This window comes from Macaca fascicularis, chromosome 12 (genome assembly GCF_037993035.2).
Source record: "Macaca fascicularis isolate 582-1 chromosome 12, T2T-MFA8v1.1".
Classification (NCBI taxonomy): domain Eukaryota; kingdom Metazoa; phylum Chordata; class Mammalia; order Primates; family Cercopithecidae; genus Macaca; species Macaca fascicularis.
Genome location: NC_088386.1, coordinates 70,086,789 through 70,105,606, shown reverse-complemented (window position 1 = coordinate 70,105,606; position 18,818 = coordinate 70,086,789). Strand labels below are relative to the sequence as shown.

At 42.7% G+C, this 18,818-nt stretch overlaps 1 protein-coding gene across 7 annotated transcripts in view; it reads left to right on the top strand.

Moving 5' to 3' along the window:
• Positions 1-18,818, top strand: part of WIPF1 (WAS/WASL interacting protein family member 1) — a 118,157-nt gene that overhangs the window by 88,550 nt on the left and 10,789 nt on the right. For all 7 annotated transcript variants that reach the window (XM_005573525.4, XM_065525665.1, XM_074009477.1 and 4 more), the window contains 4 exons: positions 2,614-2,702; positions 6,849-6,978; positions 12,909-13,085; positions 15,837-16,607. In XM_005573525.4, the coding sequence (XP_005573582.2) occupies positions 2,652-2,702; positions 6,849-6,978; positions 12,909-13,085; positions 15,837-16,607 (1,129 nt within the window). In that variant the 5' untranslated portion in view covers positions 2,614-2,651. The remainder of the gene's footprint in view (positions 1-2,613; positions 2,703-6,848; positions 6,979-12,908; positions 13,086-15,836; positions 16,608-18,818) is intronic.

Below are 18,818 nucleotides of genomic sequence, written 5' to 3'. Positions count from 1 at the left end.
ATCCCCCTTCCTTGGTAAGCCTTTCCCAGCTCTGGTTATACCACTGATTTGGCTCCAGCTTTTTTTGCAGTAGTCAGGCCTAAATTCAGTTTCAGATCCCCGTCATTCCTCCTGGAGGAGACGTCTGACTCCAAGACCTCTGAATGTGCCGCTGGAGATGCCCCTTGACAGAGGACGCCCTAACACAGGCACCCAGTCCTGCTCACAGTGCCCATGTGGCCCTATGGGTGACTAATTGGTGTCATGCCAGAAAGAGCAATTTAAGAAACATACTTTAAAAGAATCCTTGCCTGAGACAGTCTCTTACTGAAAACAGATTCCAGCCTAGTTAACAGGTGAGCTGTGGCACTAATTTGCCCGCCTGAAAGTGCTTATTAGATCATTAAAATGGCAGTGAGTGAGGCAGTGTTATCGAGCAGAAGAGCAGGAACCAAAAGGACATGACTGAATGAATTGCTTCAGGGTATTTTAGGGAGTGACTTAATTTCTCTGAGTCTATCAAATGAGCACAGCTATGCTGGCTTCTGGTGTCTTAGGAGTCAGAGACCATGCAAGGATAGAGCCCTGGATCCAGCGGATTCTCCATACATGACAGCTGCTGTTGCTGCTGTGGAATTTAAAATTTTCATTTTCTAGACAGCCCACTTTGAATGGGACTTTTGCGAACTGTCTTAATTCTTGTTTCCCGGCGGCTGTGACAAGTCCAGCAGTGTCTGTTTTAGCTTCTCCAGTCCATTTCTGTTCGCAGAAAGCAAGCCATCTAGCATTATCTCAATAGAAAGTATTTGTTTAGGTTTCAGTTTTCCACATTAACTTGTAGTGGTGGAACTAAATGAATATTTTAAATTCTAAGAAATTGTTTTCTGCAATTAAGAGACTATTGAGAGTTTAAAAAGCCTGGCACAGTGGCTCACACCTGTAATCCCAGCACTATGGGAAGCTAAGGCAAGAGGATCGCATGAGGCCAGGAGTTCAAGACTAGCCTGAGCAACATAGCAAGACCCCATCACAACAGAAATAAAAGATAAAAATAAATACTGGGCACGGTGGCATATGCCTGCAGTCCTAGCTAAGCTACTCAGGAGGTTGAGGCAGGAGGATTGCTTAGGCCCATCAGTTTGAGGCATAGTAAGCTATGATTTTGCCACTGCACTCCAGCCTGGGTGACAGAGCAAGACCTCATCTCAAAAAAATAAGTAAATAAAATTTAAAAATTTTTAAAAAGAAACATAATTCTGCAGTTTAAAATTTGGGACACATGTCCTGTGGAAATAATGTTATTCAGGTGGCTGGTGTCCCAGACTGCCCACTGGTTTCAGGCTCGAACTCTACAGTTGGGCTTTAGTGCATATGAATCACCCAGGGATCTTGTTAAAATGCTGAAACGAATTCAGTTGGGGGCAAAAGGGACTGGGAATTGACATTTCTAACAGCTCCTGGGTGATGCCCACGCTGCCCATCCAGGACCAGTTTGTGTAGCAAGGATGGAGCGGGAGAAGCTGGCATTACTTAGGGATGAGAACAGTGAGTGAGGCGTTGTCCTAGACAGGGCAGAGGGAGCAGGGGTTCTAGTGAGGCGAAGGAACAGGACTGGAAGGATTGGAGGAAATGGGGAGAGGGTTCCTGACTGGTGTAACTTCCCAGGCACTTCCTGGCCATCGTCTCTCCTGGCCCTGGTGTTTGCCAGGCTGCCCTCTCCGCCCTGCCCCCTAACCCACCTGGGGTCCCTAAACTCTCCTACCCAGCTACGGAGTCTGGCCTTCCCTTTGTTCTCAGAACAAGCACACTCTGCAGAAAGGCTCTTCTTTCTTATTTTCTTTGTATATAATTTTTTTACCCAAACAAAGGTAAGACAGTCTCTTGTAAATGAAGCGCATTTCTAGTAAACAGCCTGGGAGTCCTAGGTCTGACTTCTCGTTCCCCCTCTGTTGGTGCTTAGATCCTCTGAGGAAATGCTAAGGAGCACAGAGATAGGGATGGCTGGTCTTTGAGTGCTCCAAACATAAGGTTGACCCCCACACGTCCACCCCGATTTACCTGCTGCTCCCCGCTTTCCACTTTACATTCTCCGTGTCCTCTCCCTGGAGGACTAGGAACTTTGAGGGCAGGACTAGAAGTAGATTCCTCTTCATATTCCTGCAGTACACACACAGACTTGGGCGAATGTCAGGAAGAATGGGAGGAGAAAGCCAGAGGGGTGGGAGAGCAAGAAAGGATTGTCATGGAAATTAGCGAGCAGGAGAAGCCACTTGAAGTGAATTTGTTTTCAGTCAAACTTGGCCAGGATATATCCACATCCGAGCAGTTGTGTGAGACTTTCCTGCTTAACCAGGCCCACCTGGGTGGGTCATGGCCTGCTGTGGTGGGTGGGGGAATGGAGCCAAGTAAGGCACTGGATGTGGCCTCCATTCTCTCCGAGCACCTCGGCTCGGAAGCCCCTCTGCCGGGATCCTTCCAGAACAGTAACGTTTTAGCAGTGAGGTGTAAAGGTAAGCCCATCTCTTTTAAGAGTTGAGCTGGGTGGAGCTGTCACTTTGGTGGGAAAGTGAAGGCAGATTAGGACAGTATTACTAAGATTACATCTAATACATGATCGCATTCTTGTTTTTCCAGATTTATCAGCAAGACTGTTGAACGCATAACTGCCCAAGATGCCCGTCCCTCCCCCTCCAGCACCCCCGCCGCCCCCGACGTTTGCACTGGTGAGTGTCTCCTCACTTTCTATGCAATCACTTTCTATGCATAAAGCAAGCCAAATGAAGCCAAAACCTGGCACGCATGTGTTTGTATTAAATGTGTTTGCATTCTGGCTTACATGTGATACAACAGGCTTTCCTTGTGCCCAGAGTAAGCCAAACCCTGAAACCCAGCAAATACAAACAACACGAAGGGTTTTGTTTGTTTAAGGTCTCATGTGATGGATAGTACAAGGGTGGAATGTGGCTGATTAGGTGTTTTCTGCCGCATCTGTGCAGGGAAATGTGCTGGCCTGAGATAGGGTTTGCAGGAGCAATTCTGAGTGTGCACTGTTCTCATTCAGATGAACTCAATGTCTGGCCTTTAACTTCTGGGCTGGACAGTCTAGAAACCCAGGTCTCTGCCTGCGGTGCATTCCATTAAAGTGTCTTCCAGTCTCACTCCTTTCTTTTTTTCTGCCTTTTCCCCTCTTTTTCCCAATCTGTTTTTGACAAATATCTCACCCCACCACCTCTCCCACACACATTCACATCCTCCTTTAAATCTATACTTGCATTTAGGCATTTAGATGTTTATTTCCCGAAAGAATTTCTTCACTGGATTAATCCTGGTCTTTTTTTTTTTTTTTTTTTTTTTTGTTTGTTTGAGTCTCGCTCTTTCGCCCAGGCTGGAGTGCAGTGGCATGATCTCGGCTCACCGCAACCTCCACCTCCCATTCAAGTGATTCTCCTGCCTCAGCTTCCCAAGTAGCTGGGACTACAGGCACGCACCACCATGCCCAGCCAATTTTTGTATTTTTGGTGTAGACAGGGTTTCACCATGTTGGCCAGGCTTGTCTTGAACTCCTGACCTCAGTTGATCCACCTACCTCAGCCTCCCAAAGTGCTGGGATTACAGGTGTGAGCCACTGTGCCTGGCTCATCCTGCTCCTTTGATAGACCTCTTTGGGGAAGTTAGTGTGCCCTCTTCCCAGGAATTTGGCAACCCTCCACTTGGTCATATGGAAAGGCCCCAAGATAAACTCTGTTACAAAGCCCTCTCCAGCTTGTGAAGCCTTCACTGAGGAGGAGCCTCACACTGATGGTTCCTTCATTTTCACCATTTTCACATGGGGAAACTGAGGCTTGGAGAGAAAGTTTCTTGCCCCAGGTTTCCATGAGACGCATTTATATAACTCATCTGAGGATGATACCTAGTGAGAAGAACTGCCCATTAATTAGCTTATTGTTACTCAGAGTGTGGCCTTCCAACTACTTTTTAAGAGTCCCCAAAGTGATGAGGACAAAAATTGAAAGTAAGCATTTAGAAGCATTTCTAGCAATTTGACAGTAGTTTTCTGTCTGTTTCTAAGATTGGATGTTGTGTGTCTTTTTTAAAAAACTAATTCGTTTTTCTAATAATTCATTGTTATTTTACAAAAGTGTCAGTTGCTGATGAAAATATTTTTCAAAAGACTGGTCCTCGGCCAGGCGTGCACTGTGGAAGGATAACTTGAGCCCAGGAGTTCGAAACCAGCCTGGGCAACATGGCAAGACCCCCATATCTACAAAAAAAATCTTTTTAATTAGCCAGCCAGACATGGTGGTGCATGCTTGTAGTCCCAGCTACGCTGGAGGCAGAGATGGGAGGATTGTTTGAGCCCAGGAGGTCAAGACTGCAGTGAGCTGTCATTGCACTACTGCACTCCAGCCTGGGTGATAGAGCAAGACTGTGTCTCAAAAACAAAACAAAACAAAAACAAAACGCTGGTCCTTCACATGGATAAGTTTGAGAACCTCTAATCTAGCTAACATAGCAGGATTCATTTATCCATATTTCCCCAAAAGTATGGGTTATAGTGAACTGACTTAATAAAAAATATTAAATAAATAACACAGGTGGTATGAGAAGATGACAAAAATCATGAATCTTATACCAGAATGCTTGAAGTTTGGAAAACCTTGTTTATCTTATCAACTCATTTCTATCTGTTATTACCTAATTCAAAGCAAGACTGTGGATAAATAGAATATAGAGATGAAGAAAGGGAAAAGGTGGGTTGGTGGCCATCATAGACGACTGCCTTTGTGAAACAACATAATTAAGGGCCCTGAACACGAGAGAAGTTAGCACCCAGGGAGGTCAGCTGTCAAAATAAATTTTAAGGCAGAACAGGAGGCTGCTGAAGGTTGCTAACCCAAAACTGTTCAGAGATCCACTGTGACACATCACTTAACCTCTCTAGGCCTCAGAGTTTTTTCATCCTTAAAATGAAGACAGCAGGTAATGTTAAGAGCTCTTTCCAGGACATCCAAAGTATGTTAAGTTGAAAACAAACAAGTTTCAGAACAATAGAGGAGAATCTCATTAGCAAAAGCAAACTGTGTTTGCAGAGAGCATTTCTGGAAGGACAGCAGAGAAACTTTTGACAGGCTTGCTTCAGCGGTATGTTGGGGCTGATGGGGATGAGCATTTTGGAGCCCATATTTACCCTTCTGTCAGCTTGTAGGGAAGGCTCTTGACTGCCAGGGTTTAAATCCCAGCTCCTCCTCAACTAACTAGGTGACCGGGGCAAATGATTTAAACTCCCTGTACTTCAGTTTCCTTGTCTGTAAAATTGAAATAACTCACAGGGTTGATAAGGGCTAAATGAAGTAATACACATAAGGTGCTGAAAACAGTGCCTGGCACAGAGTAAAAGCTATATATGTTAATGATTATTATCATAAGCAAGTAATACTTTATCATTTAGTTATTTCAAGATGCTTCCAACTTTACTGTATTTTACAGTAATTCTGTTTACACAGTATAATTCCAGTTACACAGTAATTCTGGTTAGCCCACTTCAGGGTTTTTCTGAGTTCTTCCTTTGCCTCTAACTCTGCTAATAAAAGGCTGAGTTAGACCAGGAGCAGTAGCACGCGCCTGTAATCCCAACTACTCAGGAGGCTGAGGCAGGAGGATCACTTGAGCCCAAGAGTTTGAGGCTGTAGTGCATGATGATCACACCTGTGAATAGCCACTGCACTCCAGCCTAGGCAACATAATGAGATTCTGTTTCTTAAAAAAAAAATTGTTTTTTAAAGGCTGGGTAAGGTATTGAGCCATACATTTCCCCAGCTTTTCCTCCTGTGGCCCTCACTGGCAAATCTGAAATCACATCCCCATCAGAAGGGCTGGGGCCAGCCTAGAAAGGACCCGTGGGTTTGGGGCAGCCAGACTCTCCCTGGGACAGACAAGACCTAGCCAGTTTCCAAATGTGAAAGACACAGGCACATAGGCAGGTGCCTACATCTAAGTCCTTTTGCTGGACACTCCCTGAAGGAGCAGGATCCCAATTTCATAGTAGGTGGGGATCTTTCATAGGAATTCTGGAAATACAAGAAAATAATCAAACATGTTAAAGTAGCACTTGTATCCATTCTGCAATTTCCATGAGCTAAGCTTTCATCAGAATTAAACATCAGAAACACCTCATGCCAACGGGACATGAGGGAACTTTTGAAGTAATGAAAATATTCTATATCTTGATTGTGATGGTGGTTTCACAACTGTATATATTTGTCAAAACTCACAGAACTGTAACTAAAAAGGGTAATTTCACTATATGTAAATTACACCTTAATAAATCTGACTTAAAAAGAAAAAAAGCATCTTTGGCAATATACACAGTGGAAATTATTTTCTAGAACTTTAGTGGGTTTAAAAAACATACAGCTGACTCTTTTTGCTAGAGACAGTTTTTCCCTTGCACTGGGTTAGTTCTAAAAGATGGGAAAAGGAAGTTATTCTTCAGGGTACCCTCTAGTGAATGAAGCCTGGTAATGTCCTGCAGAATCCTCCCAGACTTAAACTTCTTTTCTCGTGTCTAGTCATCTCACTCTAACCTGGCCCTGTTAGTTTCAGTCAGATTGTGGTCTGAATTTTCAGAGACTTTAATCAAGGACTGACTCTTCCTCCCTTAAAAATGAACATAATTTATTGCTGCATCTGCTTCCAAATGTCTGGATCTTAAAAAGAATGATATGGGTTCTAAAACTTGTTGAGAATTTACAACCTGTCACCAAGAACCTTAATAACAAGCTTCCCGTACCCAACCTTTCCCAGCCAAGTGTTACAATACATGATTTTAACCCAAGAGATGACTACTTGTTTGTATGGCTTCCTTTCAGGCCAATACAGAGAAGCCTACCTTGAATAAGACAGAGCAGGCTGGGAGAAATGCTCTCCTTTCTGATATCAGCAAAGGGAAGAAACTAAAGAAGACAGTCACCAATGACAGAAGTGCACCAATATTGGACAGTAAGTAAAAAAAGCTATTTTCCATGAAGAGGAACAGTTTACGGCCTAATAATCAACCCTACCCTCACCCCTCAATTTTTTTTTTTTTTTTCGGTTAACAACAGCTGCAAAGCTAGCAAAATAAGGGACTGTATCACTCCCTGTAGGCCGCAGCTTTGGCTTGGGTTCCCTTTTAATACTGCAAGAAGCTAGTATAATAATTCTTTGTCCAAGACATACACAGCAGCAATTCTCTGCATTATTCACAACACTTTCTGGAGATTAACCCATTGCTCCTGGCACCGCAGATGAGGAGGCAGCATAAAATATGGAAAGAGCCCTAGCCTTGGAATCAAAAGCTGTGGGTTCAAGACCTGGCACATCCATCCTGTACCATCTCCAAGCCTTGTTGTCTTCATTTTAAAGTGGAGATGATAATACATGTTCTATTGACCTCACAAGTTTGTCATGAGCTTCAAATGAGATAATGCCTGTAAAATGTTTTGTTGTCTGGAAAGTGTAATTCAAGTGTAAGATACAATTATTAGGAGCTTAGAGAGAAAGGAAATGAGGTCACAACTTCGCTTATCTACCCACCTAAGTCTGAGGTACTTTCTGGAACAAGGCTACTTATTAACATTTACAACAAGACAAAAAATAATCCATGACTAGAATTCTACTGGCAATTAATAAGTAGATCTTAAGGCTGTCTCCTCACATTTCTAGACCCTTCCTTTGCCTGCCAGATGTCCCCAAGATTCATCCTAGACTACAGATCCCATTTGGACGCAACAGGAAATAGACTGACCTTCCAAAATCACCAGATGGAGCTTTGTCAACAAGTGAATAATGAGGCAGAATATTTGCAAAGTAGAGGATTAGAAGTGCTTCAGGGAACTTCCTGGGAGAAATCCCTGATGAGTAGAGAAGGAAGAAGAAGGATCAGAGTTAGGTGGACTACTGGTTTGGGAGGAAAAAGGAAAAGTGAAAGACCTAGATAAGGCCTTCGAATGTTGTTCTGTTACTGGGCAAAGTGGTGCGAGTGAGAATGCACTGCTTTCAAAAAGGAACTATGGCCGGGCACAGTGGCTCACACCTGTAATTCCAGCACTTTTAGAGGCTGAGGCAGGTGGATCACTTGAGGCCAGGAGTTCAAGACCAGCCTGGACAACATGGTAAAAACCTGTCTCTACAAAAAATACAAAAATTAGCCGTGTTTGGTGGCACATGCCTGTAGTCCCAGCTACTTGGGAGGCTGAGGCACAAAAATCACTTGAACCCAGGAGGTGGAGGTTACAGTGAGCTGAGATTGTGCCACTGCACTCCAGCCTGGACAACAGAGCAAGACGCTGTCTCCAAAAAAAAAAAAGGATCTAAGGTATTTAACTCTTGACACAGTCTGACTTGTAAGTCAAAATGCCCACAAAAAGAATGTGGTTATAATATAATCCCTCTAATCAGCCCTCCAATAGCCATCTGAATCATGGTCCCTGGTATGAGGCCAGAGGAGCTGCTGGCCTCTAAGACAGAGGCCTGTGGTTCTCCTCATTACAAGAGGGAGCCTAGGGCTCTGTTGAAGGAGACTGGACAGTCTAGACCTATTCCTGAATCCACTAGTGGAAACCTTGAAGAATCGTATTCTCCAATGTTCACTTCTCTCATTTAATGGAAATAGTGTTAGTCCTTCTCTCTTCCATGATGTTTAATAATGTGCTTTTCTTGATGGAAGGAAGATACAGTCCAGTGCAGGCCCTTGTTCATGCACGTAACTGGACACCTATACTGCTGTCACAAGCTCTTTGCAAGCAACAGTATTTATCCATGGTTTTGTATCTGTTTGCATGTGAAACTTCCCTGGGCTGTATGTCAAAATGTTGACCGTGGTTATGTGTGATAGCTCCCAAACTCAGCCTGTCCTACAGTTTAATTACTGAAAAAATAATCTGGAAGCAGTTAACTATCCTCAGCTTTAGCTTCTCTTTCTGTAAGATGGACAGATGTTGCAGGTTAAGAACACTAATGAGCCGGGAGCAGTGGCTCACACCTGTAATCCCAGCACTCTGGTAGACCGAGGCAAGCCAATCACCTGAGGCTGGGAGTTCAAGACCAGCCTGACCAACATGGAGAAACCCCATCTCTATTAAAAATACAAAATTAGCCGGGCGTGGTGGCACATGCCTGTAATCCCAGCTATTTGGAAGGCTGAGGCGGAGAATCGCTTGAACCCAGGAGGCAGAGGTTGTGGTGAGCCAAGATCGTGCCATTGTACTCCAGCCTGCGCGACAAGAGCGAAACTCCATCTCAAAAAAAAAAAAAAAGGAACACTAATGGATGATGTCTGATACTGCAGGAGTCCCTCTAAAGTTTCAATACCATGTAAATATGTCCTGTGAAGTGCAATATTCCAAAATGTGTCATTCATCAATGAATAGTGTTTGAATGACAAGGGCAATGTTAATATTATTACCAAAATTTTAAAATTTTATATGGAAACAATTTTGCATACACTTCTAGAAATTGTTAGTCTTATATGTTTTATCCTGTTAGGTGAAGTAATTCTTGTCAGTTATTATCAGATTATTTCTTCCATAGCAGAGCTACCATAAGCATCCCAGAAAGCGCTGCATCTAGAAAAGATACAGAGCTAACACAAATTTACGATAAACCTAATCCAGAAAAAAAGGAAATAAAAATGAATAAAAGTGGAACTCAGAAAGCAGATAAAATAAGAGATTCAAAGCATATTTTCTAAAATTAAAGTAGTACGATAAAGTTATCTGCTAAAATGTTTTAAGATATTAAAGAAAGTACTTTTCTAAGAAAAGCATACATTTATTCAAGAAACCTCAGTGAGCAAGGGAAAAGATAAAAACTTTATTACTTTCTCTCCAAAAAGCTTTGGAGCCAGATTGTTTTATTAGCAAATTCTTTCAGATTTTAAGAAAAGCTAATCCAAATGCTGTATAAATCATTCCCCAACATGTTAGAGATGGAAAGCTATCTAATAATTATAATGAAATTGGCATGATCCTAATGTCAAAACTTGACAAAGGCAGTACATACAAAAAAGAGAGCTATACATTAGTGGTTTTCAACTGAGGGTGATTTTTGCATTCCAGGGGATATGTGGCAATGTCTGAAGACATTTTTAGTCATTACTTTGGGGGTCAGGGAGGGCTGCTACTGACATCTAGTGGGTAGACACCAGGGATGCTGTAAACATTCTGTAAAGAACAGGACAGGACAGCCACCCACAACAAAGAATTATCTGAACCAAAATGTTTATAATTAAGAAACCCTATTATGGACCACTTACCATCATAGATAAGAGAACACTAAAATACCAAAAAACAAATCTAAATCAATCAGATGTTACAAGAACAATTCACCAACACCAGGGTTTATCCCCCCCTTTTTTTTTTTCGGAGACAGGGTCTTGTCTTGTCACCCAGGCTGGAGTAACGGTATGAACACAGCTCACTGCATCCTTGACCTCCCAAGCTGAAGGGATCCTCCTACCTCAGACTTCTAACTAGCTGGGACCACAGGCATGCACCACCACATCTGGCTCATTTTTTGTAGAGATGGAAATCTCACCATATTGCTCAGGCTGGTCCTGAACTCGAGCTCAAGCAATCCACCCACCTTGGCCTCCCAAAGTGTTGGGATTACAGGCGTGAGCCATTGCACCTGGCCTATCCCATTTTAATGTTAGAAAGTCATCATATCAAACTAAAAAGACCATAAAAAGTCTCAGTAGATCTTGAATAGGCATTTGATAAAATTTCATGCTATAAGAAATTCTTGTAAACCTAAAATAGAAGGATCCATCAACTGAATATTTAGAAAGGGACAAAACCTATTTCAAACCAGTAATTCATATTAACTTTGAAACATCAGAGGGATTCTCATTAATATCAGAACATGATTGCCTTTAGAAACGTTAATAATTTACATTGTTATGGAAATTTACCCATCAAAGTAATTACTTATATAAAACAGAAATAAGACATACAATTCTTAGAGAAGAGGAGGCTTTAAACCATTATTATTTGAAGACCACAAGCATACTAGAAAATGCAAGATAATAAATTTTTAGGAAATTTTAATTTAGAAAATATAGCAAAGTGGCTTATTAGGTATTAAATACAATTTGCTGGTGCCAAAAATAACCAATTACAAAATATAACAGGAAAAACATCCCTTTCACAATTTCAGCAAACAAAAATACATTTGAAGTAACCCCAACAAAAAGCATGTGTAATGTAAATCATGAAAACTAAAAAACTTTGCCAAAAAATCCAGAAGACATGAATAAACGAGAAAATATACCACATCTCCAAATGGAAAGTCTAAATATCGTAAAAGTATCAGTTCTCCCAGATTAGTTTGTAGATTTCATATACTATTTATCAAAGACTCAACATAGTTTTTTGGGAAGAGGACTTTAAATAATGTTTAAGCTCTTAAATACAAACATGCATACATACATAAATTAAGAGATAATTTTTTTAAAGAGGGTATAAGCATGGCTTAAACACAACTAATTTGCACTTCTTTGGACAAATACCATTGCATTAGTATCAGTTTTCTATACCTTTCAGAGTGATAAAATCCTGTGGCTTAAAGACAATGGGAAGTAACCCGGAAAACTAGATGGAATACTCAGTAATCTTTCTGTTTGTTTATTTGCCTCCCATCAAAATCTTTCACAATTTTTTGCAGATAAATTCAAAATAAAACAAGATCTTTATGCCCTCTCAAATTGCAAAGAATGTTTAAATTACTAAAGCCTACAATTGGGCTTCATGATACTAAAAAATTAATAGCAATCTAAAAGGCCATCAAATGAGTAGTTAAATAAATTTTAATGTAATACATTCATGTTCTGCAATACAATACAATCCTTTAAACTCATGTTTTCAAAGAGTATGACACAAGAAGTGCTAACAAAGTGTTAAGTGAAAAAAGCAGGCTTAATACTGCATAGTGAATTTGTTCTTAATTTTAAGAAAAAACACATAAAATGAAAAATACTGCCAGGAAAAAGTATAACTCAATAATGGATATTTGCTTAGTGTTTTTTGTTTGTTTATTTGCTGGAGTGCAGTGGTGCAGTCATAGTTCACTGCAGCCTCGGTGGGTTCAAGTGATCCTCACACCTCAGCCTCTTAAGTAGCTGGGACTACAGGTGTGCACCACCATGCCTGGCGACATTTTTTTGTTGTTGTTTATTTTCATAGAGATGAGGTCTCACTTTGTTGCCCAGGGTGGTCTCAAACTCCTGGGGCCCAAGCTGTCCTCCAGTCTCAGCCTCCCAAAGTGCTGGTATTATAGGTGTGAGCCACTGTGCCCAGCCTGGATATTTGTATATTTGTGAAATTATGAGATATTTTATTTTCTTGTCTTTTTAACTCTTTCATTTCTTCTCACCTTTTATGGCATCTCCTCCTCCCTTGGGACCCTCTTTCTTTGAAGATCCTTTTTATTGAGACAGGGTCTCACTCTGTTGCCCAGGCTGGAGTACAGTGGCACAGTCTTGGCTCCCTACAGCCTTGACCTCCCTGGCACAAACAATCCTCCCACCTCAACCTCCCAAAGTGCTGAGATTACAGGTATGAGCCACTGCAACCAGCCTGAAGATTTTTCTATTTGCCAAACCTTAGGATACGGAACAAATAGATATTGACCCATGTGGCAGCCAGTCAAGTGGGGAGTGTGGGAACAAATCATCCTTTATTTTCGTTTCTTCCACCACTGGGCCTGGGACTGCCTGGAGCAGGCAGTTCTGACTGAGCTGAGGGAACTCTTAAAATCCTGCATTTTAATGAAGAAATCCCAGTTGTCCACTGGCGGCCCAGAGCCGGCCAGCTCCCTGTTGTACTGTTGTTTTATGGTTTACCTGGGCCAGACCAGGGGGCATACTCTGGCGGGTGTTTCTTCTTCTGCAGAACCTAAAGGAGCTGGTGCTGGAAGTGGTGGTGGTGGCTTTGGTGGAGGCGGCGGATTTGGCGGAGGAGGTGGTGGCGGAGGCGCTGGAAGCTTTGGAGGGGGCGGACCTCCAGGTCTGGGAGGACTGTTCCAGGCTGGAATGCCAAAGCTGAGATCCACGGCCAACAGGGATAATGGTAAGGAGAGTTTCCCTGTCTCTGAGTAACTGAAGACAAGACAGAGTTTGGCAGTTTGGAGGCTGGTCATAGCCCCTAAGGCTCTTCGCCCTTACTAAAATATTGTACATTGTTTGAAATATTACCACTGTTTTATAAGAGACTCAATTTAGGCTTTATTATTATTATTAACCAGGATCAGACAGCTGCACTGAACTATGAAATTTTCACCCAGTGTCTTTGGGGGTAACCTGTACTTTTTTTTTTACTTTTCTAAAGGGTTAGCTGGAGTGGGAAGAAAAGGGAGGAGCAAATAGAACTTGCTGGCCCTGGAAATCTGCCTGGTGACCTGACAGATTCAGCTTTCTTTGTGAGGTAGCCCAGCTGTCTAGTAGAGTAAATACTTGTGAGCCGCTTTTCAAACACGATGGAGCACGTCTTGTGGAATATGATTACAAATCTCACTAAATCTGAAAAAGTGTTTTGCATGACAGACATTTGGTATTTCAGTGCCAGTGGTTCTCAGGAGTCTCTGCAGGAAGCATGGACATGAGTCCTTCATGATTGTCTATGAACCTGTTGGTAGAGAAAAGCTGAACTTGCTCATGAATGCCTAAATAAAAAACTTCGCAGAGGCATGAGGCTCTCTCCCGACTACTACAGAAACTCAAGAAATTTTACCATAAAACTGCTTTTGTAATGTTGATCATGTTACAGTAATTTTCTTTTTAAGACCTTTTATAAGATGTCGTCTGGGAAGGAATGAAATTCTCACATTTACACGAATGTGGAATCACTGAATCTTCAGGGTTAGCCTACTATTTTATCACTGAATGGTCCAAATCTAGAGAGAAACTCAATTACATGAGAGGTTCTATCTTGCCAGACCACCATTTAAATTTGAATTTAAATTTATTTAAAACTCACCAAAAGGATTTAAGGCAGCTGATAAATGTATACGTTTAGTACTTTAACAACAGGTGAAGAAATTAAGGCAAAAGACAAAGAAAAATAAAATAATAAAATGGGCCAGGCATGGTGGCTCGCACCTATAATCCCAGCACTTTGGGAGGTTGAGGCGGGCAGATGGCTGAAGCCCAAAAATTCAAGAACAGCCTGGGGAACATGGCAAAATCCTGTCTCTACTAAAAAACACAAAAAATTAGTGGGCATGGTGGCTCTTGCCTGTAGTCCCAGCTACCCAGGAGGCTGAGGTGGGAGGATTGCCTGAACCCAGGAAGTTGAAGCTGCAGTGAGCCATGATTGCACCACTGCACTCCAGCCTGGGCAACAGAGGAGACCCTGTCTCAAAAAAGAAAGAAAAAGTTCTCTCTTAAGTTCATGATACTCCACTGTATACATCTGTCCAAATGCTTTTTTCCTATGCCTTAGACAAAATCGGAACCCCTTCTGTCCTGCAGGGCTCCTTGTGACTCACCCCTGTTGGCCATTCAGGCTCCGCTTCCCATGGATCTCTCCCATTCTCACTCTGCCTGGGGCACACGGGCCAGTTTTTGAACTTAAAGCTCTTTCCCACCTCAGGGCCTCTGCACCTGCTGGCCTCCTGCCTGAAGTGCTGGTCTTCCTCATCTTTCCATGGCCGGCTCCTTCTTGTCAGGCCTCAGCTCACATGTCACATTCTCAGAAGAGCTGTCCCCAGCCACTCCACGTACCCTGGCCTCTCCAAGCACTCTTGATCTCATCAGCCTATTTTAGTGTCTTTTTAGTACATATAATTATCTGAAAGTATTTATTTCCTGGTTTATTGTTTATCTCCCCCACAAGAATGTAAACTACAGGAATGCAGAATCTTGTCTATTCTGTTTACTCCTCTGTCTCTGGTCTCTAGATTAATGGCAGGTGTATAGCAAGAGCTCAAAATTATTTGGTATGTTTATGAAAACTCATAATTGAAGGGGAGATTTTTTTTTTTCCAGAATTACCTTGATTTCCAAGAGATTCTGGGATGGTGGTTTGAAATTTTCCATCTCTTTGGTTCCCCTTTAGTTTCTCTCTTGTTGAACCAGAGCAGTTATAGGATTGTTCTGTCCTGCCAATATTGAAGCAGAGGTTGACGTGGTAAGAAAAAAAAAAGTTGTGTAGTTGCCTGCTTCTTTGTAGATGAATTCCATCCACTGGTGTCAACTCTTCCAATTAAACTCTATATGATGGTTTCTTTTTCCTTTCTTAGTTTTTTCTTATTGCAGTCATAACTCTTTCCTTATATTTTTCCCCTTATATTTTTCCACGTTTTCTTGGGCATTTCTCTTCAAAGGTACTAGATAAGCCCTCACATATAGAGATTTACATTGGGATAATTAATTTTTTCACCTAAAACATCTGACTTATTTTCAAAACTGAGAGGTACAAGGGCTGGGGGACAGAGATGGTGATGGGGAAAAATGAAAATCATGATTCTACCAATGCCATCTTGTTCTTGTCCTCTCATAACGAATAGGCATCTCACCAGAACTCTACCCCGCTTCATCCTGGCTCTTATCTATACATAATACTTTACATAGATCTTTCCAGACTCCTTTTGAAAGCTGATGGGCTGTAGAACTTGGGACTCGCAGGTAAATAGAGCTACGGTCGATTTTCTGCTCCCAGGAAGGACCACAGACACAAAACCCAATTTATATAAATGATAGTTTCCTGTATTTTATAGCCCTCTGAGGAAGGGACTTCAAGTCACTGGGAACAGACTGTAGCTCTCTGATTTCTTTAGGGTTCCTGATTTCCTAACTGGATGTTTGTTTTCCTGTTTTTCAGATTCTGGAGGAAGCCGACCACCCATGTTGCCACCGGGAGGAAGATCCACATCTGCCAAACCCTTTTCACCCCCAAGTGGCCCAGGGAGGTTTCCTGTGCCTTCTCCAGGCCACAGAAGTGGTCCCCCAGAGCCTCAGAGGAACCGAATGCCGCCCCCAAGGCCCGACCTGGGCTCAAAGCCTGATAGCATTCCCCCTCCAGTACCTAGTACTCCAAGACCCATTCAATCAAGTCTGCACAACCGGGGGTCCCCACCAGTGCCCGGAGGCCCGAGGCAGCCCGGCCCCGGGCCCACTCCTCCCCCTTTCCCTGGAAACCGCGGCGCTGCTTTGGGAGGAGGCTCAATACGTCAGTCTCCCTTGAGCTCCTCCTCGCCCTTCTCCAACCGGCCTCCCCTGCCGCCTACGCCCAGCAGGGCCTTGGATGACAAACCCCCTCCACCACCTCCTCCAGTAGGCAACAGGCCCTCCATCCACAGGGAAGCGGTTCCCCCTCCTCCTCCTCAGAACAACAAGCCTCCAGTGCCTTCCACTCCGCGGCCTTCCTCCTCCTCACAGCCCCCACCTCCGCCGCCACCTCCCAGCAGGCCCGGGCCGCCTCCCCTGCCTCCAAGTTCCAGCGGCAATGACGAAACCCCAAGACTCCCACAGCGGAATCTGTCCCTCACTTCGTCCACGCCCCCCTTACCTTCGCCAGGACGTTCAGGTCCTCTTCCTCCCCCGCCCAGCGAGAGACCCCCACCTCCAGTGAGGGACCCGCCAGGCCGATCAGGTATGACAAGATGTGGGGTGAGTCGCTTCCAAAACCCAGCCTGCCCAAATGTACCAATAATGCTGTCAGTCAAGATAGTCTTAACAAGAACAGGCATAAGTAAACTCTAAGACTGCTTTGTGCTTTTAAGTGGCACGCGACACATGTGATCGTGACCTCGTGTAAATCCCTGAGGAAAGTGGGACCAATATTTCTGTTGGTGTTTTAGCGATGAGGACACTGAGTAGCCAATGAAGTTAAATGGTCACGAGCTAGTTAATAAAGAAGAGGTAAGAACTTTCGTCTTCCATCTGTAAAGTGTACTTGCCAGCCCACTACCCTGCCTCCCTAGAGAGAATTCCAGTGGTCTTACTTGGGAAAATAAGTCCCCACCTCCTGCAGGAGGGCTCCATTACTCCAACAACAGGGGAAGATTTTCAAGAGCTAATGAACTTCTGTACTTCTCTATTCATTAGCCAGGCTTTGAGGCCATTTCCCTGTTCATTAAAGACAAATGTTTAAAAAGTCCATTTTGCTCTTTGTTAACATCTCTGGTACATAAATCCCTTGGAGAATCAAAGGTATAGACTATCTTTACAAAAATACTCAGGCATAAACTCAAAATCTGCATGCTGTCACATGGCTTGAAGAGCCTGCTGAAGCCCATCTGAGACCTTTCCAATGCGGTTGGAAAGGTTGAGAAACCTTGATCTGAGGGACAAACTTTCAGAGTATGAAAGAAAACGCAAGGATTGCCTAGAGTTTGCCCTCTCCGAATTATAATAGGCATTTTTAGTAGAGTACACTCACTTGATGCGTTTTACAGTGGTTATGGATGAACTCGGTAGAACCACCCACTTTTCAAATTTAATCTCATCATACAGACCTTATGTCTGGAAATGGGGCATTTTTTTCCTTTACGCAGAGATAAGAGACCTTTGACCCTGTGACCTCAGGAACCTCATAATCACCATTCTTTAAACTTGCTCACATACTGGAATCATCTACGGAGCTTTAAAAACCACGAATGCCTGGGTCCCTTCCCAGAGTCTCTGGTATAATTGGTCTGGGGTGCAGACTGGGAATCGGGATATTTAAAAGCTCCCTGGTGATTATAGTGTGCAGCAGAATGTGAGAACCACACCTTGAAACCATTGTGCCGTGGCCCTACCAAATGGATGAGTCAGCAGATTAAATCTTCCCCAAAATATGACAAGCATTGACATACAACATTTATTGTTTCTTTTGATTACGTAAGTCATACTTGTTTATTATCGAAATACTGAAAAATATAAAGAAAATTAAAATTATCTGTAATCCTTCTACCACCACCATCCAGAAATAGTCATTGATAACATTTTTTTATTGTGTCCTTTCAGTCTTTTTAAAATGCATATGTTTTTACAAACTTGGTATCACACTACATATATTGTTTGCTAATTTGCTTTTTATTTACTAGTATCTCATTAATGTTTAGTGATACGATTATTCTTCTACAGCCTGACTTTTAACAGCTACCTAATATTAAATCCTACAGATGTACCTTGATTTATTTAACCAATCCCCTCACCTGGTCATATGGGCCATCTCTAGATTTTTCCTGGTGCAGATAATGCAGTGATACATTTTTGTAGCAAAATATGTGTACACATCTCTGTATTTCCTTTGGATGAATTCCTATAAGTGGAATATCTAGGTTAGTGAGTGTGCATAGTAAACTACGGATTTCATAGGTACTGGCAAATTGCCTTCCAGAAATTTCCTACCAATTTACATTCCCACAAGGAGCATATGAGAGTTCATCAAAGGCCCTGTGTATTCTGAGTCATTTGGCTTCAGTGTTACGGGAGTGGGCCTTGGAATCTGACAGATTTGGAGTCAGATCCTGGCTCCTCCACTCAGTCTTCTGATGAGCTTTTTAAGCTTCCAAAACCTCTGAGGCCTTGTCTCCTGTCCCTGTACCTCTCAGAGTTGTAAGAATTAAACGAGACAAGCATGGATAGTGGTTATCTTATTTCCTGGCATGTAGTTATATTCAATAAATGATCATTTCTGTTATTCTGCCAGTGGGAAATAGAAATCTGTTTTCTTTTCTATTGTGCCTGTCAGGATTTGGAGCAGGGAGCCATGAGGTTGGAGAGTTAGGAACATGAACAGGACCATTTACTTTAAAAAGAAAAAGAGATGAAGTTATATAGTACAGGGCCCCATAATATTGAAAGTCGAGTTTGC